This window comes from Mandrillus leucophaeus, unplaced genomic scaffold, assembly GCF_000951045.1.
Source record: "Mandrillus leucophaeus isolate KB7577 unplaced genomic scaffold, Mleu.le_1.0 Scaffold148, whole genome shotgun sequence".
Taxonomy (NCBI): domain Eukaryota; kingdom Metazoa; phylum Chordata; class Mammalia; order Primates; family Cercopithecidae; genus Mandrillus; species Mandrillus leucophaeus.
In genome coordinates, this window is record NW_012101454.1 from 5111946 (window position 1) to 5138669 (window position 26724).

General features: G+C 38.7%; 1 protein-coding gene across 4 annotated transcripts in view; it reads left to right on the plus strand.

The window, feature by feature from the left end:
• Positions 1-26724, plus strand: part of UMAD1 (UBAP1-MVB12-associated (UMA) domain containing 1) — a 255146-nt gene that overhangs the window by 154478 nt on the left and 73944 nt on the right. For all 4 annotated transcript variants that reach the window (XM_011974725.1, XM_011974726.1, XM_011974727.1 and 1 more), the window contains one exon: positions 22850-22923. In XM_011974725.1, the coding sequence (XP_011830115.1) occupies positions 22850-22923 (74 nt within the window). The remainder of the gene's footprint in view (positions 1-22849; positions 22924-26724) is intronic.

Consider the following 26724-nt stretch of genomic DNA (forward strand, 5'->3'; position numbering starts at 1 on the left):
CCCAGCCTCTTTTCTTTTGTTAAAAGTCAGGTCTTGTCACCCATGCTGGAGTGCAGGGGTGCAATCACAGCTCAGTGCAGCTTCAACCTTCTGAGCGCAAATGATCATCCTGTCTTAGCCTCCTGAGTAGCTAGGGCTACAGGCGCCTGCCACTACAACTGACTTATTTTTTTAATTTTTTTATTTTTGTAGAGATAAGGTCTCGCTGTGTTGCCCAAGGTAGTTTCAAACTCCTGGTCTCAAGTGATCCTCCTACCTTGGCCTTCCAAAGTGCTAGGATTTTAGGTGTGAGCCACCACACTCAGCTTAATGTTTTTCAAAATAAAAAGTTGAGAGCATACTCTTTGTTGAGATTATTTGTTGTGAATTAGGGGCTGCTGCTTCGTTACCTATTGTGTTCTTTGTTTTGTTTTGGTGTTTCTAGGTTTGAAGACATCTTGGAAACTCCACTTCTAAATAAAAATAAGAATAAATGATAATAGCAATGTATACTTAATAAGGGTTTCCTCTGTGTCACATGTTAGGCTAAGCATTTTATATGGATGATCTAATGCAAACCTCTTATCAGTCTATTAGTATCTTCATCATTTTTTCAGATAGACAAACTCGGGCACAGTGAGGTTAAATAATTTGCCTGAGGTCACACAACTATCGTATGGTAGAAATGCTACTTGCCACCAGAACTGCTATTTCTATACTTCGCCTTCTATACTTCGCCTAGGCTTCATTTGCCCTGGTCTTTATTTTCCTCTAAAGTATTTTGAAGTGAGAGATAGGTTATCCTCTGGCTCAAATTTTTAAAGAATTAACCTAATCCAGATAATAGGATGATGTGAAGTCCTCAAGAAAATGTAAAACTTGATATAAACAGGAAGAAAAATCTTTTTTTTAAAGAGACAGTCTAGCTCTGTCACCAAGGCTAGCGTACAGTACTACAATCATAGCTCACTGCAGCCTCGAACTTCTTGGGCTCAAGAAATCCTCCCTTTTCAGCCTCTCCAAGTAGCTGGGACTACAGGTGTGCGTCACCACATCCAGCTAATTAACAACAACAACAAAAATTTCTACAGATGGAGTCTCACTGTGTTCCCCAGTCTGGTCTCGAACTCCTGGCTTTAAGTGATCCTCCCACTTTGGTTTCCCAAGGTACTAAGACCATCCTCCCACTTTGGTTTCCCAAAGTACTGAAATTACAGGCATGAGCCACCATGCCCAGCCCCATTTTTTTCCTCTTAATTTTCTTTTCCTTCATTTCCTTTACTTTATTTATTTATTTATTTTTGAGACAAGGTCTCACACTGCTGTCCAGGCTGGAGTGTAGTGGCACAATCTCAGCTCACTGCAATCTCCACCTCCTGTGCTCAAGTGATCCTCCCACCTCAGCCTCCAGAATAGATGGGACTACAGGTGCACACCACCACACCTGGCTAATTTTTGTATTTTTTGTAGAGACGGGATTTCACCATGTTGCCCAGGCTGGTCTCAAACTCTTGAACTCAAGTGATCTGCCAGCCTCTGCCTCCCAAAGTGTCGGGATAACAGACATAAGCCACTGTGCCCAGCCCAAGTTTTTTAATATATTAATTTGCCAAGCTCTACAAACAAGAACTGCTTTGTGTACATACAGTAGTCAAAACTTGCCGGCCCCTTTTCCAAGTTTGCTTGTTTTTTTATACACTTAAACTGGCCTGCCAAGGGGCATTATTGTTCTTTTTCTGTATATTTCCTGTACGTTTCCCTCTCTGTTGACTCTTTGCTTTCAGAATTTAAACAGGTTCCAGTAGTCCTGTCTTACAACCATTGCCATTTACTACACACATTCTCTACCACCCCCATCTCTCTTCTTCAAACTAAGCTCTCCTCATAAATGATTGCTATGAGAGACCATAGGGGTATTTCCCCATTTCCTACTGACTCCTCTATCCCTCCCAACCACCCCCACAGACTGTGCCCCCGGTGGCCTCCTTTCCTTCTAGCAATTTTCATATGCTATTCTTTTATTTACAAAACTGGAACTGTATTTTATGCACAGATATTTTATAGCTTGATTTTTTTTCTACCTTAATATTAGGGACTTTCTTTTTCTAAGTCATTAATTTTTAAAAACTTTTTATTGATGAATAGCATACATGCAGAAACATGCACAGATGATAAGTTTGATAACTTTTCACAAAATGTCATTAGTGTCCAAATCAAGGAAAAGAAATTGCAGAATCCTAGAATCTCCTCCCAGCCCACTCCTTTCAGTCACTTCATCCAACTTCCAAAGCAATCCTGACTTCTAACAGCACAATTTGTTTTACATATATGAAATGTATGTAAATAGAATCATATAGTATGTACATTTTCTGTATCTCACTTCTTTCACTAAAGATTATGATGTTTGTGAGATTCATCCATATTGTTCCATGCACTTGTAGTTTGTTATTCTCATTGTTATATGATATTCTCTTGTGTTTCTGTATTAACATGTTTTAAAACATAATGTTAATTGCTATGTAATATTCCATTGTAGGGATATACCACAATTAACTTATTAATTACCCATCATTTCTGCCAAGTTTTCACTATTAGAAATAACCCTATGGTAAACATCTTTGTGTAAATACTTGAAGAAATTTCTGACCATTCCTTAGAATAAATCCTAGAAGTGGATTTACCAGCTAGAAGCTTATACATTCTTCAAAAGTTCTTGATACATATTGCCAAATTGCCTTCTAGAAAGCTTACACCTGTTTTCTTTCCTGCTGGCACAGTACCTGACACATAAACATTCAATAACATTTTGTTGACATGAACTGGATGAACTAAATTATTTTATATCTTAGAATCCTAGAAGCTGAGTTTTCTGTGTCCTCAATCTGCCTTCTTTCCAGTTCATTGTTGTTTTAATTAATTTATACTAAAAACAATTTAATAGTATCTAGGGCACAGCTTCCCCTCCCCACCTTATTCTTTCCCCAAAATTATCTGGTTATTCTTTCTTTTCTTTCTTTTTTTTTCTAGTAGAAATTTAAAATATACTGCTGCATTCTGGAAAAATCACTGGAGATCTTATGAAATTGCATTGCTGGCATTTTCTTTACATTAATGTGGGGGAAAAGTGACATATTTATATGTTTATAATCGTATCCAGAAATGATTCTCCATTTATTTATTTTTTATGAAATGCATTTCAGTAAAGTTTTATAGGTTTATTCTTGCAGTAAAGTTTTATAGCTTTATTCTTAAAATTTAAAAATTTTATTTCTGAATATTTTATATTTTGTGACTACTGGGAATGAGATATTTTCTTCCCATTGTAACTTAAGTTATAGGAAAGCTACTGTATCTTCTATATTAATTTTGTATTCATCCTTTTTACCAAGCTCTTATTAATGTTAACAGTTTTTCCCCCATAATACTTTCGGGTCTGTGAACATTTAGTTTATAATTTCAAAGAGGGAGAAATTAATATATAGAATAAAGAAATAGAAAAATGGTAACCTTGAAAAATATTAAAAAATAGAAATGTGGAATTCTGATCTATTCTTTTAATGCATTGAAGTACTCATTTTTATCAATTCTCAACTATTTTCTCTAGCCTTGTTTTTTGAATGAAGCAGCAAGTCATAAAGTTAAACATAAAACTAATGAAGTTGTAGAATGTGAAAATAATCTGTCATTACATTAGGAAAAGTAGTTATGAAAACCACATTATTTACCCTTTATACTACTTTACACTTTTTCCATTCTCTCATTTTTAAAAACTTCTCTTTTTATTATCTGTTCTCTATTTCGCTTCTCTATTTTTTTAAAGAATACAATAGTTTGGGAATAATTTTTAAAATACTAATGGAAAATAAACTTTAGGATAAATAAGGGAAAAAATAAAAATCTTTCAACTTTCCTCTCGGATTTTTTTCTCACGTATTCTCATATGCTTTTCTGTTCTTTTGGATCACTCTAGTGATTCTCTTCCTTCTTATAGCATTTATTCATCTGAATGCCTTCATATATGTGTGCATGTGAGATACCAGTGTTTGTGTCAGGAGTTGTCTTATCTCGTCTTTTTCCTCAGAGATAAGAAAATGTGTCCAAGTTGTGTATCTACATGCTATTGCATAGATAATAAAAATAATTTTTTTCTCAGTTTACTTTCAATTTTTTAAATTTGTTTTATTTTCTTTTTTATTCATTTTAAATTGTAGTTTTTTTGGTTTAATCTTAATGATAGTTTTAAGTACCTAGAAACTTGAACCACAAATGTAATCAGAAAATAATACTTTAATCCTTGTTAATCCATGTTGTTGACCTTCTGTGCCTGCAAGCTGCAACAGTAGCAGAATGTCTTGTGTATAACTTTTCTCTTTTTTTTTTTTTTTGAGACGGAGTCTCTTTCTATCATCCAGCCTGGAGTGCAGTGGCGTGATCTTGACTCACTGCACCCTCTGCCTCCTGAGCGATTCTCCAGCCTCAGCCGCCCAAGTAGCTGGGACTGCAGTGCGCACCACCACACCCAGCTAATTTTTTTGTGTTTTTTATAGAGACAGAGTTTCGCCATGTTGGCTAGGCTGGTCTTGAACTCCTGACCTCAGGTAATCTGCCTCCCTCAGCCTCCCAAAGCACTGGGATTACAGGCGTGAGCCACCGCGCCTAACCTAGTGTATAATCTGTTATGTGGACCTGCATACTCACTGGCAAAGTCTGATGTAGAGATTAACTGTCCTTTTTTGAGATGGTGGATTTGCTGATTTTTAGGAAGAGACTATCTAGGGTCTCATTTAATCCTTGTAAGAGACAGGCTGGTTGCACCCGTCTTGTCTAATTTTGTAAAATGAAACTAGGTCAGATCCATTACAGATAGTTGTAACTTGCTCAAAATAGTCTGTAAGCCAGGGCTGTTGGTTATTAAAATATGTTTTTTTCTCTTATCAAAATCAAAGGAATTAATTATCTCTCATGACTGTAGAATTGGAATATGACAACTTGAGAATCCTATCTTTTGTAGAAGTTATTTATTTTTCTTCAAAAAAAGAGAAATTCAGATGCTGCAGGGGTTGTGTCTTTGGGTGTTGAGCTACGAGGCTGGGAAGTGAGAATCAGAATGTACAATCAGGACACTGTATTCAGATTTCACTTATAAAATAGGTTTGGAAACAAGGATGAAGGGCAGTAGCCAAAATAATCTCAAAGGCTGCTTCCAGGTCTTAACTACCAAGATTTGTAGCTTAAAAACTAACTATTGGGAATTATAGAGGTAAACTGATGTGCTTTCATTAGAGAGGTGTAAAACTGGTTCCAAGTCCTTAAAAGAAAATAGAAACACAGCACCAAAGCCAGAAACAATTACACCAGCAGAATACTTAAAAACTAACAACAAAAAACTGTTTTCACAGGCACCCTGTTACACGCGGTAATTCAGTTTGCTTTGTACAATGTTATAAAATGATCAGTATACTGTACTTCTGGTTAAGCAAAATAAGACCAAAAATTGACACGGTATGCTGTCTACTCTAATTCAGTACCTTCACCAAAAGGAGGTGAAATTAAAGATGAAGAAGAAATTAAAGATGATAAATGGATCCAGTTTGTCTATGGCAAACTGATAGTATGCCATTCTGAAGGTGGATATTGCTTATGAAGAAAATTTAGAGTGAATTGTTTCCTTTTATAATTGTATTAGAAGAAGTGTGGATCTTGACTCTAGACGGACTTTAGTTTAAATATGGCTCTGCTATTTAGGAGTTTTGTGATGCTGGGAACTTTTTAAACTCTCTTTTGTTATTTTCTTCACCTGTTAAATCAGCAAAATCATTGCTATTTAATAAAGTTATTGGAAAGAGCTTATTATAAGGAGTTTGTCCCCTTTCATGAAATTTTCAAGGAAATTGTGATTTCTTTGGCTTAACATTTTCTACTTAAAATCTTTTTTTTTTTTTTTTTTTTTTTTTGAGGCAGAGTCTCGCTCTGTCGCCCAGGCTGGAGTGCAGTGGCGCGATCTCTGCTCACTGCAAGCTCCGCCTCCCAGGTTCACGCCATTCTCCTGCCTCAGCGTCCCAAGTAGCTGGGACTACAGGCACCCGCCACCACGCCCAGCTAATTTTCTCTATTTTTAGTAGAGACGGGGTTTCACTGCTTTAGCCAGGATGATCTCAATCTCCAGACCTCGTGATCCGCCTGCGTTGGCCTCCCAAAGTGTTGGGATTACAGGCGTGAGCCACCGCGCCCAGCCTACTTAAAATCTTTTGAGGAAAAGTGCTATATCAGAAAATAAACATGAGCAACCCAGTTACGTATTACCGTATAATCTGAATATGTTTTACATTAGTTTATGCCCCTCCTTCTTAGAAAGGTTCCCTAATTGTCTGAACTGTGTTGGAGTTTTCGTGGCATGTGCAGTGTTTGTGGAGAACTTTTCCTGTATGGTCATTTCCAAGTGTCTGAAGAATCTGATATCAGTCCTTCAGATTTTAGAAGGTAAAGAGAAAAAGACACCCATAAATCAAGTAAGCATAGAATTTAATATAAGAAGTGAATCGGGATATGGTAAAAAGTTGTGATAGAATGAAAACTTTCTGAACAATGATTTGGGGAAAATGCAATAAGACTTTTAAGATGTCAATCATTCATTTACCCATTAAATTGAATATTTCTTGAATATTGATTGTATGTTCAGTGGGAAGAGGTGAGATGGAATGGGGAAGAATGTTCGAGACAGAGAACAGCACACCTGAAAGGAAGCAGATTTGAGGATCTGAAAGTTGTTTTATGATTGGAGGGTAGAGTTAGAGCAGAAGGGATGAAAAGGGATGAGTTAGTCAGGGTACAGATTGTCCTGGACTTATAAGCCATGTGAAGGAATTTGACGTTTATCCTAAGCACAATAAGGGCCATAAAATAATTGTGGGATGGGCAAAGGCCAGGTCTGTGTTAAGAAAGAGTAAAGAATGGACTGAAGGAAAGAGAACAAGTAGAGGAGGGCAGATTGATTGTGTGGCCACTTATGGGAATCACAGAAATCATGGTAGCCTAAACTCGAGTAGAGTCAGTGGCTTTAGAAAGCTGAACGTGGAGGCCAGGAAACAAAAGAGCCAGCTAGCTGAATGACATGATGTGGGGAGTGAGGGAGGAAGAGGAAGCAGGGCAGTTGGTGATACTTTTTCTTGCTTGACACAAAGAGTACCTAGGAGGAGAAGGTGAAAGGGGTAAAGGATTAGTTCCATTTTAGTTGGTGGGATAAAGGAACTTGTGAGATATACCTATCAATGTATTTATCGCTATACCTATCTATATATCATATCCATGTATTCTTATCATCCTAACTATTCCTCTCATTTATTTTTTATTTCAGAATAATTTCAAACTTAAAGGTCACAAAAACAGTATGAAGTGCTTTTTGTTTTTTTGGAATCTTTTGAGAGTAAATTGACAATATGATGTCTCATTACTTCCCAATACTTGAGTGTGCATTTCCTAAAAGCAAGGACATCTCCTACATTTATGTTTTGTCCCAGTGATGTCCTTTACAGCAAAAGGATCCAGTCTAGAATCATATGTTGCATTTACTTGTGATGTCTTTTTAATCTCCCTCCATCTTGAATGGTTCCTCAGTGTTTCCTTGACCTTCAATATCTAGACATTTTTGAAAATTACAAGCTAATTATTTTGTAAAATATCCCTCAATTTGAGTTTGTATGACATGTTTTGCAATTAGATTGAGGTTATGATTCAGGAATTTTTGCTAGGAATATCACAATAATTATGTGTTTTTTTCATTGCAGTCTATCAGATGGTGTACAACTCCTGTTTGTTGCATTACTGAAAATGTCAACCATCATCAGTTATTAATTTTGCTATGAGATGGGGAAGTAGATGCATAGTGTACAGATCAGCTGAGGCTATACAGAAGAGTAAACATTGAGTATTCCCTCCCCCTCTTCTGTAAGTCTTGTTCAGAGAAGTATTTTTTTACATAATAACTGTAATCTTTATTGTTATTATAATTTACATTATTACCAACTAAATTTATTATCAGTTTAGTGGAGAAGAGAAATACTTTGCTCTTGCCTTAGATTGAAAGGTATTCCCTGTTGCCACCACGCTGTGGTTTCCAGATGCTTTGCTCTCACTGGGATTGATGTGCTTTCTCACAGGGTGAAGAGAGAACCTTGACAGCCATAGGAGGAGGAAGGTTTGCTTCATTTTAAGTCCGGATGTGGTTAAAGCTTAGGAGTGGGAGAAGAGAAGGGATTTGACTGAGACAAGTTGATTTGAGTGAAGCCGCTACTCTTAGACAACTTTGCATAAAACAGCTGGTTAGTTAATATGTTTCTCTTTTTTTCCATGCTAGTCCTCCAAGCCTTAAAACAAGTTATTAGAGATTAGAATTTTTAAAATATGTTTTCCAATCAGGCACGTGTCCAATTGAATTCTAATTTCACTAAACCTGCCCCCTAGAAAACTGCTGAACTTATTTGAAAACACTGAGTCATGATGATATAAATATATGATGGGGATTTAATGAAGTAAGTCTAATTTCAAGAATATCTAATTTATGAAACCAAGCAGTACTGTGGAATTTGGTGGTAATTAGAAATATAGGTTTAACATATATAAACCACATATGATTTTCATAATTTTAAAAGAGTAAATGTTTTTACTCTTTAGCCAGTCTTGATATTAGTGATTCCTTCTTTACAAACTGAAATGACTCCAGATTTTTTAAAACAGTACTGTTACTTTTAGAGAAATTTAAAAAATATTGCAAATGTGTTGCCATGTATTTCTAATATAGTACTGCTTTGGAAAAATAGGTGTTTTAAATTAATCAAATATATATTAGTAAACTTTAAAATACAGCATCGAATACAGTATGATAAATAAAATTACTTTATCAGAATTCCTTTGGAGTCTCAGCCAACTTTTATATTTCATGTAATTTACCTCAAACTCCATTGTAACTATGCAGAACCCAGTAAAATCTCTTCTCTTTCTCCTTTCTCCGATATTCTCTTCTCCACAGAATACCAGAGACCTATCAGTTTTCCTAATGCAGCTTCAAAGTCACCATTGACTCCTTGCCCTGTTCCTTCTACCCTTGCAAACTTCTGGGAAGTATTTGCAAGTATCTTATAGCTGAGCTACCCTGTCCTTATTGTAGAAATCCGTTCCAAACTTCACATTAGAATTGTGCTTGTAAATCTCTCCTTAAGCCTTTTGCTCAGCTTCTGCCTTTCACCCACGTCAAAGTGCTATTAATAAACTTATTTCCTATTACCAAAGTGTATCCTCCTAAATTTACTTCACGTAACCCATAGTTTCATCAGAAACTTAAATTTTTCTGAGACCATTGCCTCCCTCCTCTTGACCATCCCGTGTTTGCCATAATGCACCAGTCAGGAAACAGCCATTTAGTCAGAGCCTACTTGGTGCCAGTCACTTTACCAGATGCTGAGAATACTGTGGCAAATAAACACATTATTGTCCTTGTGGAACTGATAGTCTAGTGGGAACAACAACTTTTAAATAAGGGAGTGCATGTAATTAAGTGATTGCATATGTGTGAAGTGCTTTGGAGAAGAAGGAGAACATATAACTTGTAAAGTAGACATGGGTTTTATTGGGGATAGTTTTGAGGTAGTTGTGTTGAAACTGAGGCATGAAGACTGAATATATATTGTTAGCTGGTTGAAATCTAGGTTGGGGAATATTTTAGGCTGAGAGTGGTCCCTTCTCTTTCTATCATCACATTTCACTCTGTTATCAAGCAGATTCTCGTACTATTTATTCTCATACTATTTAGCCATGCCACTTGCTCACTCTCACCCAGTGCTGCTTCATTCTTAATGAGCTCTTGCTTTTATACCTTTCCATATTTGTGATTTTATATTATCAGCTTATTTTAGAATTCCTGAGGTCAGAGTTTTCAAGCTGTTAGATTAGGATCTACCAGTAGCGGGCTCTCAATGTCTGATTGTCCACTGCCTCCTACCTGGTGACTCTCCTTTTCCTTCTCTCAACTACTCAGATTTTCTGTGCTTTCTACAGGAAGCAAAGCCAGCAGTCACTAAAGGGGTTGGGGAGTTGGTGGGAGTGGGGACTTAAAATATTTGTCGATATCAAACCTCTCCCCACCAAACACTTGAATTTCATTTTCAGCAACCTCCTCTTCCCATTCTAGTAACATCAAGACTTAAGAAGATTGAAAAATGTCCCATCTTCAGAGGAAATCTAGGTATTTTGCTCTAGATCATTAAAGGATATAATATTAGCCCTGAAATTCTCCATAATCTGTAATTGTGCTTCATCTGTTACCTAATACTTTATATTTTAAATTTCTTCATTTACTTAAAAATTTCTATTTTTGTAACCAGCAGTTACAGTTTTTTTAGAGTACAGCATATTGATATGCAGTATCACTAACACTGTCAGTACTGGTGATATACATACAAGCAAACTTGCAGATATACATCAACAGAAACAACATTATTGTAGTAGTACAAAGTGGTCAAAGTGTGTTCCTCTGATACTGGTTATTATTTTTTTGCTGCAAGGCATAGTAACTGGGCAGGTGGTTAAACTATTCTTGTAGCCAGGTGGTGAGGCCTTTTATTGAGCCATAACCAATTCATAGCAGAGAGAAAAAAACACATTTCCCTCACATGACTTTTCTTTTCCCTTTAAATACCTATTTATTAAAATCACAATGTGAATATGGAATAGAGACTTATAACATCTGTATGAAAACAATTGTTAGAACAAAACTAAAACAAATTGAAAAAGTACCAATTTATTGTTTTAAATAGAGAAAAACATCTTATTTCTTATTTTTTTATTTACTTGTAATAAAATCAATGTAATATTTGCCATCTTAAACTATTTTTGAGTATATAGTTTATTTGTGGTAAGTTCATTCGCATTGTTGTACAACAGATCTCTAGAACTAAAACTGAAACTCTGTACTCATTGAACAAAACGCCCCTTCTCCCCTCCCCACAGACTCTGGAAACCACCATTCTGTTTTCTGTCTCTATGAATCTGACTCTTTTAGGTATCTCATATGAGTAGAATCATACAGTATTTGTCTTGTGACTGGCGTATTTTACTTAACAATGTCTTCAAGCTTCATCCATGTCGTAGCATGTATCAATTTCCCTTTAAAGCTAAATAATATTCCATTATATGTTTATACTACATTTTTTAATTCATCATCTGTCAGTGAAGACTAGGGTTGCTTCCACCATTGGCTGTTGTGCAGGGTGCTACTGTGAACATGGGTGTATGTTCAATTATCTCTTTGAGACTCTGCTTTCAATTCCTTTGGGAACATTTACTTAGTGAGCCCCAATCTTCATATGGAGTTATTTATTCTTTACATATTTGAACAATGTGGGGGGAATCGATAAAGGGAAAGAGGAGACAGTGACTGTAAAAAGTAGGCAGATAATAGTCTGTCCACTGTTTAAGGCTCTGTCTGCTTCAGTGTTTCTCAAAGTGTTGTCCATGTCCCACTCGCATTAGAGTATCTGGGAAATTTTGATTCTTAGGCCTTTCATCAGACTTTTCAAGTCAGACTCTCTTGAGATACTCAGGAATTTACACCCCAGGGGATTCTTATGTACACCGAAATGTGAGATGCACTGCCCTGCTGGCAACTAGACATCCCAGGATTTATCTGTGTTTATGCAGATGAAAACCCTGTTCCCTGCTACTAATAGCGCCTTGCTTTTGGGGGGCACATCCATCCCATGCCAGCCTATGATTTTCACTTTATTCTGTCTGCATATTGTAGCCCAACTAAAAGTCTCATCAATATGGTAAAGGAGGGGCAGCCCTGAGTTTGCAGCCCTAAACTTGGATTCAGGCCCATTCAGGCCCTTCTTCTCAGGTTCCTAATGGTGATTCACTATTGCTGTGTGTCTGCTTCTAATCAGTGGGCCAGTGAACAGGTTAGAACTTCCCCGCCCTGGCCTTGTAGTGTTTAGGCTTACCTGAGTTCTTAAAGGGACCAAATCTCTTTCCTGATATGAACATATTAAGTATAGCATAGCAAATTGTGATCCTAATTAGGGCAGTAATTTCTCACGTTCATCTTGTATAGCTGAATGACGTATGTGATAGCTTTAATAAAACCAACCAGCTTCTGCATTTTGAAACTGAACTCTGTCTTCATCTAGTTATCACGTTGTGCTATCTCTAACATGTGTTCTTTGCTTCTGATTATTACATGATCTGTGATTTGCAAGTGACTTTTTTCCTTTTTTTCTTTTTTTGATACAGAATCTCGCTTGCTCTGCTGTCCAGGCTGGAGTGCAGTGGCATGATCTCGTCTCACTGCAGCCTCCGCCTCCTGGGCTCAAACGATCCTCCTGCCTCAGCCCCCAAGTAGCTGGGACCACAGGCCCACACCACCATGCGTGGCTAATTTTCGTATTTTTTGTAGACATGAGGTTTTCCCATGTTGGCCAGGTTGGTCTCGAACTCCCCACCTCTACCCGCCTCAGCCTCCCAAAGTGCTGGGATTACAGGCGAGAGTCACCGTGCCCAGCTAGCGCATATTTTATTTTCTATTTACATATTTAGGCCTTAAGCTATACACACTAAAAATTCTTTTTTATGGCAGTCCTGTTTGTTCTCAGCAGAGCCTGTAGAGCCTGTTGTCAGTGGAATGCTGAGAACAGCCCTTTGTAGAGTTTTCTATTGGCAGTATTTTGGGATTCAGGCTGAGGAATGGTTGACCCAACGTACGCTTCAAGCAGTATATAAATTTACTCTGACATGGGAAATATATTAACAGCAGCAACAACAAAAAACCTTTCAAGATGCAGATTTGTACAGTATAATACAGTATTGTACAAATGTACATATACAAAATTAATTTGGCCTTTTCAGTTTCTAGTCTTCCAGCCTAAAAGTAAGAATTGTTTTTAACAAAGCATTAAACGGCTAAATTGATGTTTTGGTGTTCCTTCAAGATCTTCCAGAAAAATTATTACCCCATAGCTACAAAGTAACAAGACTCAGAACTAAGGACATCAGTGAAGCCCAAGACAAGTTAATTAAGAGCAGGAGGGTAAGACTGACCCGTGGTTATGACCTCATTTAGATTTGTTGGTGTTCTTACTTTCCAGATTAAGCATACTTAACTATTCAGTGTGACCCAATGCTTTTAAAGTAGTAAGCATGTTTTTGAGCTGTATGATTTGAACAGCAATCACATTTAAAATCTAACGTGGTACCTAAAAGTTGTATAGAAATATGTATGAAAATTCACACTAATATCTTTTAACGTAGACTACCTGTTCTGGTGAACCCTTAGTTTGAAACTTTCTTTGTATTTTGCAATCATTTATCGTTCTTTTTATTAGCTCTTAGTGAGTAGTGTATGCAGCATTTTCTTACTGTCCTTCTCCCACCTACAGTCAAATCAACAGATGTTTATTGAGCATTCACTTTGCATGTGCCAGTTCTTTCCTTTGCCAATTTTGGGTGTTAATAATTTTGGTATGCTAATTTATTACATGCTCTGTGCCATTTTAATTTGCTTTTCTTTAATTCACAGTCAGCTTGAACCCTTTCCTATATTTGTTTGCTAACTGCATTCCTTCCTCTATGGCTTAGCTGTTCCTATTCTTGGCTCATTTTCCTTTGAGGTTATAACAGTTGTCAACAGAATCCTGACCAGGCTCCTGGGCAAGCCATGTCTTAACCAATTAGTACTTTTGTTTTCTCTCCATTCCTTTTTTCTTCATTATGGTGGAAAACAGACAGGGATTAAATGGACAGAATTAGAAAAGGTAGAAGGGGAAACTAAACTGAATTGGAAGAGATTTAAATGTAGTGTGTTTAAAATTGAATTGGATAACTTAACTCAAGCTTTGATAAGTAATGGGAAGCACCATGATATTATGGAATAATTTGTCACTGTCAACAGACTTGGGTTTTAGTACCAGGTCTGCCTCTGTTAAATGAATGCAATAAAGCCTACCTCACAACACTGCCAGAGCATTTAATAAGATTACATGTAAGGGCCTAGTCCTCTCATCCTCTCTGTCTTAGTTTGTTTGGGCTGCTATAACAAAATACCATAAACTGTGTGTCTTATAAACAACAGAAATTTATTTCTCGCAGTTCTGAAAGCTGAGAAGTCCAAGATCAAGATGCTGGCAGGTTTGGAGTCTGATGAGGGCCCGCTTTTTGGTTTGTAGAAGGCATCTTCTTGCTGCATTTTCACAAGGCAGAAGGGGACAACTCAGCTCTCTTCAGCCCCTTATAAGGGCACTAATCATGCTCATGAGGGCTCCACCCTCATGACCTCCCAAAGGCCCCACCTCTTACTACCAACACATTGGGGATTAGGTTTCAGCATATGAATTTTGTGGGGGTCGGGGAGGACACACACATTCAGTCCATAGATTCTCCGATGCTAAACGAGCATATCGCTAATTGCTACATGCAAAGACAGAATAGCAGCCGAAACCAAGACCTTACCCCGGCTCCCATCCTTCTCTGCAATTAGTGTCTAATATGTTTTCCCATTTAATCTTTATAACAGCCTTAGTATGTACCATTATTCCCATTTTTCAGATAAGGAAATTGAGGCACTGAGAAGTAACTTGTACAAGGCCATAGATTTGGTAAAGGATTTGGGTAGAGTTCTGTCAGATTTCAAAGCCATTCTTTTTCCACAGTGCCAGGCTGCCTAGAATAATGAGTATGACTGAAGAATGAAAAGGAGTTAATGGTGTGGCCATTCCCCTGTTCTTTCCACTGCTTCACTTGGTGAATGACTAATAGGCAAACACTCCCAGAGGGTATTTGCATTTTAAAAGCGAGCTCATTAACCCTAATGAATCTCTAATTGGTGGAGTTTGTGGGGGAGATATTTTTAAGTACTGGGGCTTTCTCCTGTGTCTTCAAGGTGCCTGGCTATCTTTTTCTTCTTTGTAGATTATCAGCTATTCTGGAATCAGAATCGTGTAGCAGAATGCAGTCACATACTGCTAGTCTGCCGCGAATGCATTAACAGGGAGTCATGAATTAAAAGGGAGCCATGAGAAAACATTGAAAGGAAAAAAGTGTGGGTTAACATTGTCTAAAATGAATGTCCAAAAGCAAATAAATTTGGCCATATAGAGGGTCTTCCGAAGAGTCAGATGAAAGAATATATTTTATAACCAAATTTAACTTTAGAAATGTTGTATCAGCATTTCCCATGGTGCGTTAATGAAGCTCTGCAAGATGTTTAATAGGTGTCAGATGAATAAAATGGCTCCACAGTCAAATACACTTTGAAAAAAAAAAATTTTTTTTTTTCATGTGAACCCCTTGGAACCAGTGTTTCGTAGATTGCATTCTCAGATACAGAGTTCTAGATAAATCATCTTTAAAGAAAAGAAAAACAGTTTTCTGTATTCACAGCCCTTTGTATGCAGGCAGGCTCCAACCCAGTCCACAGCAGCCCATTTCCAGTCTTGTTGGGCTCAAGGGCATGGCAGTAATAACAGTCCTCTTCCCCAGATGAGACCTGGCCAACTGAGGGGGGAGGAAAGGAACAGATGGAGACCAAACTCTCAACTTTATTGCCTATAAAGCTGGTGTTGAAGAATGTGGCTTATAACAGGGAGCAAAAGGGCTTCCTAATCTGAATCCCAGAATTAGATTGAGTGTGTAAACCAAAAGTAAGATCCCAAACCCCCACAACAGACTGAACGGACCCCCTCTGGGCCTGAAAAACTGAATTCCCAATTATGACAGGAAGGGAGGTTGGAGATCTTGTTATACCCCCTCCCTTTTGGAGTTTAGGAGCAACTGACTAGCATTAAGGTTAAAAGAGAGGTTGTAAGACTGACAAAACAGACTCATTGTAGCAATAAGATACCAAATTCCAACCTGACACTGGTATAGAACCTCATGACAGATAGCAGACCCTGAAGGAAATAAAAATATTTTACCCTAGAATATATTTCCTTGACATATTTTTAAATGGCCCTGCAAAGCTGTCTTTTATGGGGGAAATTGCATCTGTAGAGAATCTCCTTCCCTTTCTAGATCTTTCCCAGATCTAGGAGAGATTAAATGAAAGGCTGACACCTTTAAGGTCTGAAGAGAGACATTTAGGATATTCTCTATAGGGCTGTTACCTGAAGGCGTCATCTGGTTAACAAGAACCTTGGCTTCCGCAATGCCCTTTTTCTTAACTCAAGCATTTGCTTCTAGTCTTTAGACAAAGCTTAACTCCTTCAACCAACTGCCAATCCGAAAATCTTTGAATCCAACTATGACTTTAAGAACCCCCTACTTTGAGATGTCCCAACTTTTTAGGCTGAACCAATGTATGCCTTACATGTATTGATTTATGTCTTTGCCTGTAATTTCTTTCTCTCTAAAATAGATAAAACCAAACTGTAACCTGACCACCTCAGGCACACTTTCTCAGGGCCTCCTGAGACTGTTTCCTGGGTCACGGACACACACATTGGATCCGAATAAACCTCTCCAAATATTTTACAGAGCTTGGCTTTTTTGTCAGCTAGTTCCACTCAGTTACAAAATATGCTGAGCTGGCCAGGCTTTTCCCCAAGTGGGAGGATGTTTCTGTGGAGGATCAGAGCAGACAGCAACATGCTGCCTGTGTTCCTTGATTCTTAAGAGAGGGAAGAAGAAGTTACTGGAAAGGAATCCTGGTCCTGGGGAGGGTTCTTAGATCTCCTGCAAGAAAGAATCTGGGATGAGTCCACAGAGTGAAGAAAGAAACTTTATTAAGCAAGTAAAGGAATAAAGGAACGGCTGCCCCATAGGCAGAGCCGCAGCAAGGGCTGCTGGTTGGCTATTTTTATGGTTGTTTCTTGATTATATGCTAAACAAGGATGGGTTATTCATGAGTTTTTAAGGAAAGGGGCAGGGATTTCCCAGAACTGAGAGTTTCTCTTCCTTTTAGACCTTATAGGGTAACTTCTGGATGTTGCCATGGCATTTGTAAACTGTCATGATGCTGGTGGGAGTATTGTTCAGCATGCCAATACATTATAATTAGCATATAATGAACATTGAGGATGACCAGAGGCCACTTTCATCACCATTTTGGTTTTAGCTGCCTTCTTTACTGCATCCTCATTTAGCAGCAGGGTGTTTGTGATGTTTATCTTGTGACCTCATATCCCATCCTGTGACTAAGAATGTCTAACCTCCTGGGGATGTGGCCCAGCAGGTCTAAGCCTCATTTTATCCAGATCCTATTCAAGATAGAATCACTGGTTCAAAGGCCTCTGACAAGGGGACAGAACCACTTGTGGCCAAGTCCTCCCAAATGCAACAGCCAGTGGACAGGAGAGTGGAGAGAGGTCTGGGGTGAATGTTAATGGAATTTCCTCCATGTTTAAGGAAGCATAAGGGAAGTGACCTCACAGGATTAACAGGAATTCTGAACAGAAATATATAGATATAATTAAGCATTCTTCAGGCTGTACTTTTTCTTTCTTTCTTTCTTTTTTTTTTTTTTTTTTTGAGGTGGAGTTTCCCTCTTGTTGTCCCAGACTGGAGTGTAATGGCATGATCTTGGCTCACCACAACCTCCGCCTCCCAGGTTCAAGTGATTCTCCTGCCTCAGCCCCCTCCTAGTAGCTGGGATTACAGGCATGTGCTACCACACCTGGCTAAATTTGCATTTTTATTAGAGACAGACTTTCTCCATGTTGGTCAGGCTGATTTCAAACTCCCGACCTCAGGTGATCTGCCTCCCTCAGTCTCCCAAAGTGTTGGGATTACAGGTGTGAGCCACCATGCCCAGCCGACCCATTTCTTTGTAACCAAAATTTATGTAACACCAGATACTGACCATTTGTATCCCCATTGTTCCTATAGATAGGATTCTGGTTTTCGTTCAAGATAGTATCCCTGACACTAGAATCATAAGCTCTTGTTGAAGAATTACTTAAGCAGATCCTGGATTCTAGTGGAACAACTAACACCAACCAGTTTAAAGACCCCCACAGAAGAACCAAATCAGCAAGAGAATACCATTTCTTCATCTCCCTGCCCCATGACTTCACCCTGTAATTTTCAACCAATCAGTGGTCTCCACACTTTGGCCCACTCCAAAACCCCCAAACTCCTCTGGGGGACAGATTTGAGGTTTCTTCATGTCTCCTCATTCGGTTGTCCTAAGATTAAAGTTCTTTTACTGCTGTAGCCCAGTGTCTCAGTGTATTAGTCTGTTTATGTTGCTATAAAGGAATACCTGAGAATGGTAATTTATAAAGAAAAGAGATTTATTTTGCCTCAGGGTTCTGCAGGCTCTACAGGAAGCGTGATGCTGGCAACTGCTTCTGGTCAGGGCCCCGGGAAGCTTACAATCATGGCAGAAGGTGAAGGGAAACCAGTGTGTCACATGGCAAGAGTGGAAGCAAGAGAGATGCCAAACTCTTAAACAACCAACTCTCATATGGACTGAGAATTCATTACCACAGGGAAGGCACTTCATGAGGGATCTGTGCCCATGGCCCAAACACCTCCCAGCAGGCCCACCTGCAACATTGGAGATTACATTTCAACATGAGGTTTGGAGGAGACACACATCCAAATCATACCACTCAGTGTACTGACTTACCTATTACGGTTACATAAGGAGTGGGAACCAAGTATCTGCCCCATCACCCACCTGCCATCAGCCACTTCAGACAAGCCTCCTCTGGGTGACATGCCTCTTAAGTAGGCATTTGGTTCCTCTCCCATCACTGGAAATTTCTGTCCTTTCCAATTTCCTTTATATATATGCTCACTCTTCAGCATAATTTCTCGCCTCAACCATCTTCACCCAGTAGAATGGGAGCATGATGATACTCTAATGACCATTCCTTTCTCACCTCCTTATATAGCTAAAACATCATCCAATGTGTTTTTTTTTTTTTTTTTCTTGAGACGGGGTCTCGCTCTGTTGCACAGGCTGGAGTGCGGTGATGTGATCTTGGCTCACTGCAACCTCTGCCTTCCAGGTTCAAGCAAATCTCCTGCCTCAGCCTCCCCAGTATCTAGGGTTACAGGCACGCACCACCACACCCAGCTAATTTTTGTATTTTTGTTAGAGATGGTTTCACCATGTTGGCCAGGCTGGTCTTGAACTCCAGACCTCAGGTGATCCACCTGCCTCAGCCTCCGAAAGTGCTGGGATTATAGGCGTGAGCCACTGCTCCTGGCCATCATTCAACTTTTTATCCCAGAAAAGGTGGAAGGCATATATTTCTCTAAAACAGACTGGAAAACTACAGGCTGCCACTTGTTTTGGTAAACAAAATTTTATTGGAACACAGCCACACTCATTAGTTTACATATTTTCTATGTCTGCTTGTGACTACAATGATAGAGTTGTGAAGTTGTGACAGAGACCTTATGGCCTGCAAAGACTAAAGTGTTTACTATCTGACGCTTTACAAAATTTGCCAACCCCTCATCTAAAATATAGATGAATTTCATGTCAGTCCTTTAAGTTCTGAAAGAGCTTCATTAGTATGTATATGTAGCCTTTATCATTTAAAGGCTCTAATAAAAACTACATTTGAAATAAAATTGCATGGCTGCACTATAGGGACAACTTTTGCATCTTGTAAAATTGTTTCTAGCCTTAAAAACTTCTTGAAAAATATGAAGGGAATTGTGTGTTTGCTTTGAAGGACCAGAAGGAAGAATAAAGTCTTACACCAGTCAGAAGTATTTGATGTCACCATTGAAAAGGGAAGAAAACAGATAATCTATGGGGCATATGGAAGCAAAAAGGAGAAATGAAAGCTGTCTGCAGGACAAGAAGGCACAAGATCCTGCCTTCAGCGCTCCCTATCAGAGCCCTTGGCTCCTCTCTTCACACCCTGTTCCCTAACTCACAGTCTAGTTTCCTCCTACCTTGGCCCTCATGCATTGGAACTGTTCACCAGACCACAGAATCCCCAGAGATGTCAAGAGACTGGGTTCTGCTCCCACTGTGACTGCTTTCTATGTGGGAAACCTTGGGCAGGTCACTGAGTGCCTCTGCCGCTTAGGTTTCACTCTTTTGTAAATTGGGGGTGGGCAGAGTTATCTTACTGTGCTTGCCCAACAGTAATCAAATGTGATGTTTTTTAAAAGCCTATGTGAAAGGTAAGGTATTATGAAATTGTCAGTGTTTTTTTGTTAAAATGTCTGAGTTGCAGATGAAATTTTGTTATCCAATATATAAATTAGAGTTAACTGATATTTGAAAACTTAAGTACCTTATTTCATATTTCTCATATCCATTTTTGCTTATTTTTTAATAGTATTTAACTTTTATATGGATTAGAGAAAATATAGAAAATAACTGAATTTTTACCATAATAATTCTTTAATGGGTGGATAAAATTTCAAAAATTGTATTTCATTGTGATCCATTCTTTTCTGTTTGTTGTTTGTTCAGCTTTCGTTTTTATGCCTTTGTTTACAGAGAAACAATCTTACAGATGGCAATTTCCTTGTAAGCAGTTATTGTCCTATCTGAGTCATCGCTAGACATGGCATTTCAGTAAATAGTGATTCAGCAATTGCTTCCAGGCAGATGTGTTGTGTGAAGTTAAGAACACTGGCTGATAACCTTTCTGGGTTTTTCAAGCAGTAGGGAGAAAGTTTTGTGTAGATACACACCTTGAAATCAGGAAATGGCAAAGGAAGCACAGACTTTGTGCTGGATGATTTTAACCAAATATACTGTTTGTGTGACTATGGATGAACAGTAATCTTTTTAAAAGATAAATAATATTTCTTCGAGTAAAGGACCTTTTGTAGTGAGTTATGCGTATTTTCTTAGAAACATCATGCATGTGCATTGTTAAACACAACTTTGACCTTGTTGTACAGACATGTGTATTACTTTGGCCACTCAGGTTCCTGTGGTCTCATGCCTATAACTAAGCAAACCAAACTCCTCATACGTTGGTTTCTCCAATGTAAATTGGAGGTTCTCTTATCCCTCACTTTCAGAGATGGGGGATTTCTTTTGCTTCACAAATATGTTTTTACAAACATGTATGCTCAAATATAGTTTTTATTATGTATCATGAAGTCTTATCTTGTCACTGTTTTTTCCTGAGATGGAGTTTCGCTGTCGTTGCCCAGGTTCTGAAGTGCAATGGCGCGACGTCGGCTCACTGCAACCTCCACCTCCTGGGTTCAAGCGATTCTCCAGCCTCCTGAGTAGCTGGGATTACAAGCATGCACCACCACGCCCAGCTAATTTTGTAATTTTGTAGAGACGGGGTTTCACCATGTTGGTCAGGCTGGTCTCAATCTCCTGATCTCAAGTGATCCACCCACCTTGGCCTCCCAAAGTGGTGGGATTACAGACGTGAGCCACCACGCCTGGCCTTGTCACAGTTTTACCATGAACTACGAAGAGAAGTTCACTAATTATTCAACTAATATTTATTGAACACCTATTGTGTGCTGGGCCCTGCCCAACAGTAATAATGTTGCACAAAACAGAGAACGAAGTAATAGGGTGGAATATGCATTGTAAACATTTTGCGGGTTAATTTATCTTAAATAAATAAGCTACCAATTTTATTCTTGTTTCATGATTTTATAATTTAACAGGCTTGTATATTTTTTATTACTTTAATCACACTTTTTAAAAAATTGCAATAGGTTTTGGGGGAACAGATGGTGTTTGGTTACAGGAATAAGTTCTTTAGTGGTGATTTCCGAGATTTTGGTGCACCCATCACCCGAGCAGTGTACACTATACCCAAAGTGTAGTCTTTTATCCCTCACCCCGCCACCAACCCTTTCCCCTGAGTCCCCAAAGTCCAATGTATCATTCTTATCAACAGGCTTGTATTTAATCCTTTACAATTTTCATGAGACTCTTCCTTGACTATAGCCATTAGTAAACTAAACTTTTGTGTTGCATATGGAGAAGTTAAGCTTAGACAAGATTTTCATACTTTATCTCCAGTCAAGACTCATGACTTTTCCTTACATTAACAAATTTCTAACCATTAGTGTCAGCTAAGCCATCATCCATTTCTTTGGTAATCTTCCCTGCTGTGGACATTCCTAAGATGGCCCAATTTTATAGAAAAAGCAATTTACAAATTGCTAAATTAGCGTCTGATTATGCTTCAAAGAAGTAGGCTAATAGGTAGTCTCTGTCTATCATGTGTTAATCACAAACCATTAGTGATAATTAATAAATTAAAATGGGCCAGTTATTAAATTCTGCTTATACTTACCCAAGTGTGTCTGTGTCTATCCTATGTCCTTCAAGCCAGCCTACTCATCCACTTCATTTAGTAATGTAACCCAGCCAGGCACTAGCCTTAGGAATCAAAGTATTAAGTGAAGGCTAGTTTATGCATTTGTTCATTATTCTTTCCTGCTGTAAGGATTATCTGTCATCTGGTTAATTATTACATATAAACATACACATCTACTTCAAAGCAAATCCACAGACACACAAACGCTTACAAAGAGTAAGCCTTATGAAAAACTAACTTGGAGGACAGTTGTCCACATCCTAAAGACTTTTTATTTCAACATAATTTGCCTTAAGTCATAAACTTTCCAAGTTTATTTGAAATATGACTTGATTTATAAAATATGAATTTATTTGATTTTTCTAGAGTAAATCTATATAAAACAGGATACATTTAGGTTGTGTGTATATGTATTTATTAATGATATATGAGACTTGTTTATAAGTACTGTTCTTAAAAAGTTAGCATGTGTACTTTGAAACAAGGGAAATAGTGGTTTCTTCCATGATACGAAACATGTAATAACAAAAGATACTTCAAACAAAGAGCAGGTAGTTTGGCCTCAGTAATATGGTCAAGTTTTAAAAATCTATATGTATTTTACTTCATAGGAGATACAACAAATGAGCAGAGAATGGCAGCAAGAGGCAAAACTTCGGACGTAGAAGCCAGCCAATCTTCGGAGGTAAGTGAAATAGGGTAAGTCCTTTTCGGTGAAACTGAAGGAGTCACTATGATTACATATGCCTCCGAGGATAAATAGTAACTTCTGCTCTTGCTATGCCGTAGGTGCCTGAATACAGGGAAACAAGTGGTCTGCTGAAAGTCAGTGGATAGCAGTACAGGGAGTGCCTTCCCAAGTGCTAAACTTTTTAAGTGCTGGAAATGAAAACTTTCTGTTAAAAACAAAACAAAACAGAAATCAAGTCCTTAAGTTAAAACATTTAAACTATTTTTAATTGAGTGATTATTTACTAATACATTTCAATAAATAGGCAGTACATAAACTTGTAGAGAAAGGCTTAAAAATAATCCATTCAGCCGGGCGCAGTGGCTCACGCCTGTAATCCTAGCACTTTGAGAGGCCGAGGCGGGCAGGTCAAGAGATTGAGACCATCCTGGCCAACATGGTGAAACCCTGTCTCTACTAAAAATACAAAAATTAGCTGGGCATGGTGGCATGTGCCTGTCGTCCCAGCTACTCGGGAGGCTGAGGCAGGAGACTCGCTTGAACCTGGGAGGCGGAGGTTGCAGTGAGCGAAGATGGTGCCACTGCACTCCGGCCTGGCGACGGAGCAAGACTCCGTCTCAAAAAAAAAAAAAAAAAATTCAAAACTCCATTGCCTTACTAGTTCCAGCATCAAAGTACACTTCTTGAAAGTATTCTGTAGAAAAACTAGGGTATTTGTTCTTTTTCACATGAGAAAACTATTTGCTTTCTAAGGGTATGCATGAAAATGTAGTTAGGATACTTTTGAATACTATATAGAAATATACTAACATTATTTAATCACCAAAATCATCATCTTTAAGACTTAAGGGGAATGTTAAGTACTAGGGTGGAAGGATTATCTTGAAATTTGAAACTTTCTACATGGTGACACACCTCTGCCTGTATTCTAGCTGTAGCACATGAGGGTATTGCTGCATACAACTAGAGAGAGGTCAGGGACCTGGCCAGTGTGATTCACCATGGTTCCTTAACGCCTAGCCCACAGTAGGTAGTTGAAAAGATTTGTTAAATGAATAAGTTAGTACAATCATGAGTTATAAGTAGAGAGTAATATATTTTTAAGAGATACTTTTATTTTTTATATTTATATTTTTCACCATGAACAAATATTTTACAATCGAGGAAAAATCATCTTATTTAAAACATCTTATTTAAAGATGTGATCTAGGAAGTAAATTCATGAGGAGGAAGAAAATCATCTTTCTCATGAAACTGTGCATTCATTCTTTCACTTATGCATACAACAAGTATTTATTACACTGACTGCACTCAAGATACTGTGCATGGAGCTGAATATATAATGGTGAAAGTAAGATACAAGGACAAAGAAAAATGTCCAGCTTATATGTTGAAGCAACTTGATCTCTTTCATTTATGCATACAGTTGGTGAGGCTGGGCATAGTGGCCCATACCTGTGGTCCCAGTGCTTTGGGGGGCCAAGGAAAGAGGATTGCTTGAGGCTAGGAGTTTTGAGACCAGCCTGGGCAACATTGAGAGACTCATCTCTACAAAAAAATTAAAAAATTAGCTGGGCATGGTGGCACATGCCTGTAGTCCCAGCTACTCAAAAGACTAAGGTGGGAGAATTGCTTGAGCCCAGGAATTCAAGGCTGCCAGCCTGGGCAGCAGAAACATGTAGTGAGTGCTGACCATAAGTAGCATCTCTGATAGGAAATAAAAGTTGATATGTTTGGGATTTGGGTAATAACTACCAGGATGGTTCAAAAATCATCCACGATTACTTGAGTTTAGTTGCTTATTGTCTTCTTTTATATGGGCTGCTACAGCAAAATACCATAAATTGGATACCTTATGAACAACAGAAATTTATTTCTTTAGTTCTGGAGGCTGGAAAGACCAAGGTCAAGGTGCTGGCAGATTAGTGTCTGGTGAGGGCCCGTTTTCTTTGGTTTGCACTCTGGCTGTGTCCTCACATGATAAAGGGAGAACTCTAGTTTCTTCAGCCCCTTATAAGGGCACTAATCCCATTAATGCGGGCTCTCCCCTACCACCCCCAATACAGTTGCCTTGGAGATTAGGTTTCAACATATGCATTTTGGAGGGACACAAAGCATTCAGACCATAGCACTTAGTTGTGTGATTCATTGGAAATGTCTGCAGAACTTGACTATTTTTCAAAGTTGATTCATTGATAGAAGGAATTCCAAGACTAATTCTTAAGAAAAGATGCTTTTAAGGTTACAATCCACAGAGCTTTGAAACAAATTCATTATTGTGCTACTTTCTAGTCTCTCTATTAATATAGTCAATTGTTAATCATTAAGGCTGGATGTATATACTCATGCAGTAACAGATACTTCAAAAGTGTCTTCTATTCAAGTAACGGCTGAGCAAAGAGAGGACAGTGTTTGCTATCAGAGAGCTCACTAAGGTAGGAAAAAAGAAAAGTGGAGTGGGAGACTATAAATGAGACCTCAGGGTTAAATCGCAATGCAAGAGGAAAATAATAAAATACTTTTAGAGACTATATATGTTTTGCCACAGAAAAGCCAGATAGTAATTTACCTTGACAGTAAGCATCTAACATGGGATTTGCTATTCCTCCCCTTTAAAATACAAAAACGAGGCCGGGCACGGTGGCTTACACCTGTAATCCCAACACTTTGGGAGGCTGAGGCAGCCAGATCATGAGGTCAGGAGATCGAGACCATTCTGGCTAACATGGTGAAATCCTGTCTCTAATAAAAATACAAAAAATTAACCGGGTGTGGTGGCCTGTGCCTAGAGTCCCAGCTACTTGGGAGGCTGATGCACGAGAATTGCTTGAACCCGGGAGGCGGGGGTTGCAGTGAGCTGAGATCGCGCCACTGCACTCCAGCCTGGGCGACAGAGCCAGACTTCATCTCAAAAAAACAAAACAAAACAAAACAAAAAGTGAAAACACTGCTGAACACTCTCTACCCTTCATACACTTGCTTGATATAGTAAAAATGAGTCTTATCCAGCCTCCTAGATTTAAATTCTGTGTAGAAGTTGATGACTCCTAGAACATGTCTCTACCTAGACCTCTCCCCTGAGTTCTAGACTCTATACCCAGCTGCCTATGTAACATTTCACTTACAAATTTCTACACAGTTCAGCCTTTCCTTAACCATGGAAGAACTATTGATACCTGGCCCCACCACCCTGAAGCCTCTCTGTGCCCAAGTTTTAATCATCCCTGTTTAATATCACCACCCTCTATCTGTATAGTGATTTAGAACCAAACCCCCTTAGGTACCCTTGGCTCCTCTCTTTCCCTCACACTGCACATCCAGTCTATCAGCACGTCCTGCCATCTTGCCCTCTATATCCGGAATGTGACTGCTTCTCAACGTCATCACTGTTAGAACAGTCTAAGCCACCCCTTTTACCAGGCCCCCATTCTTTCTCCTTCAGCCCATTCTCCACATAACAGACAGAAATATGTCAGATCACATCACTCCTTGGCTTAAAAGCTCTGACTATCTACTGTAACTAGAATAAATGCTAAGCTCCTTGCAGTGGGCCACAAGGAACTCCATACTCTCTCTAATCTCATTTTTCTCCCCATTCCCATCCCCATCCACCAGCCGCCTGCGCCTGCTGTTCTGTCTCTAGATGATGTTAAGACCTTTCCTATCTCAGGCTTTGTATTTGCTAGTCCTTTTTTTAACCAGAGCTTCACTTGGCTTCCTCCTTATCATTCAAGTGTCACTTTTCATGACTACCTCAGCTAATGTGTCCCTCCCCCCAGTCACTGTCACATAACT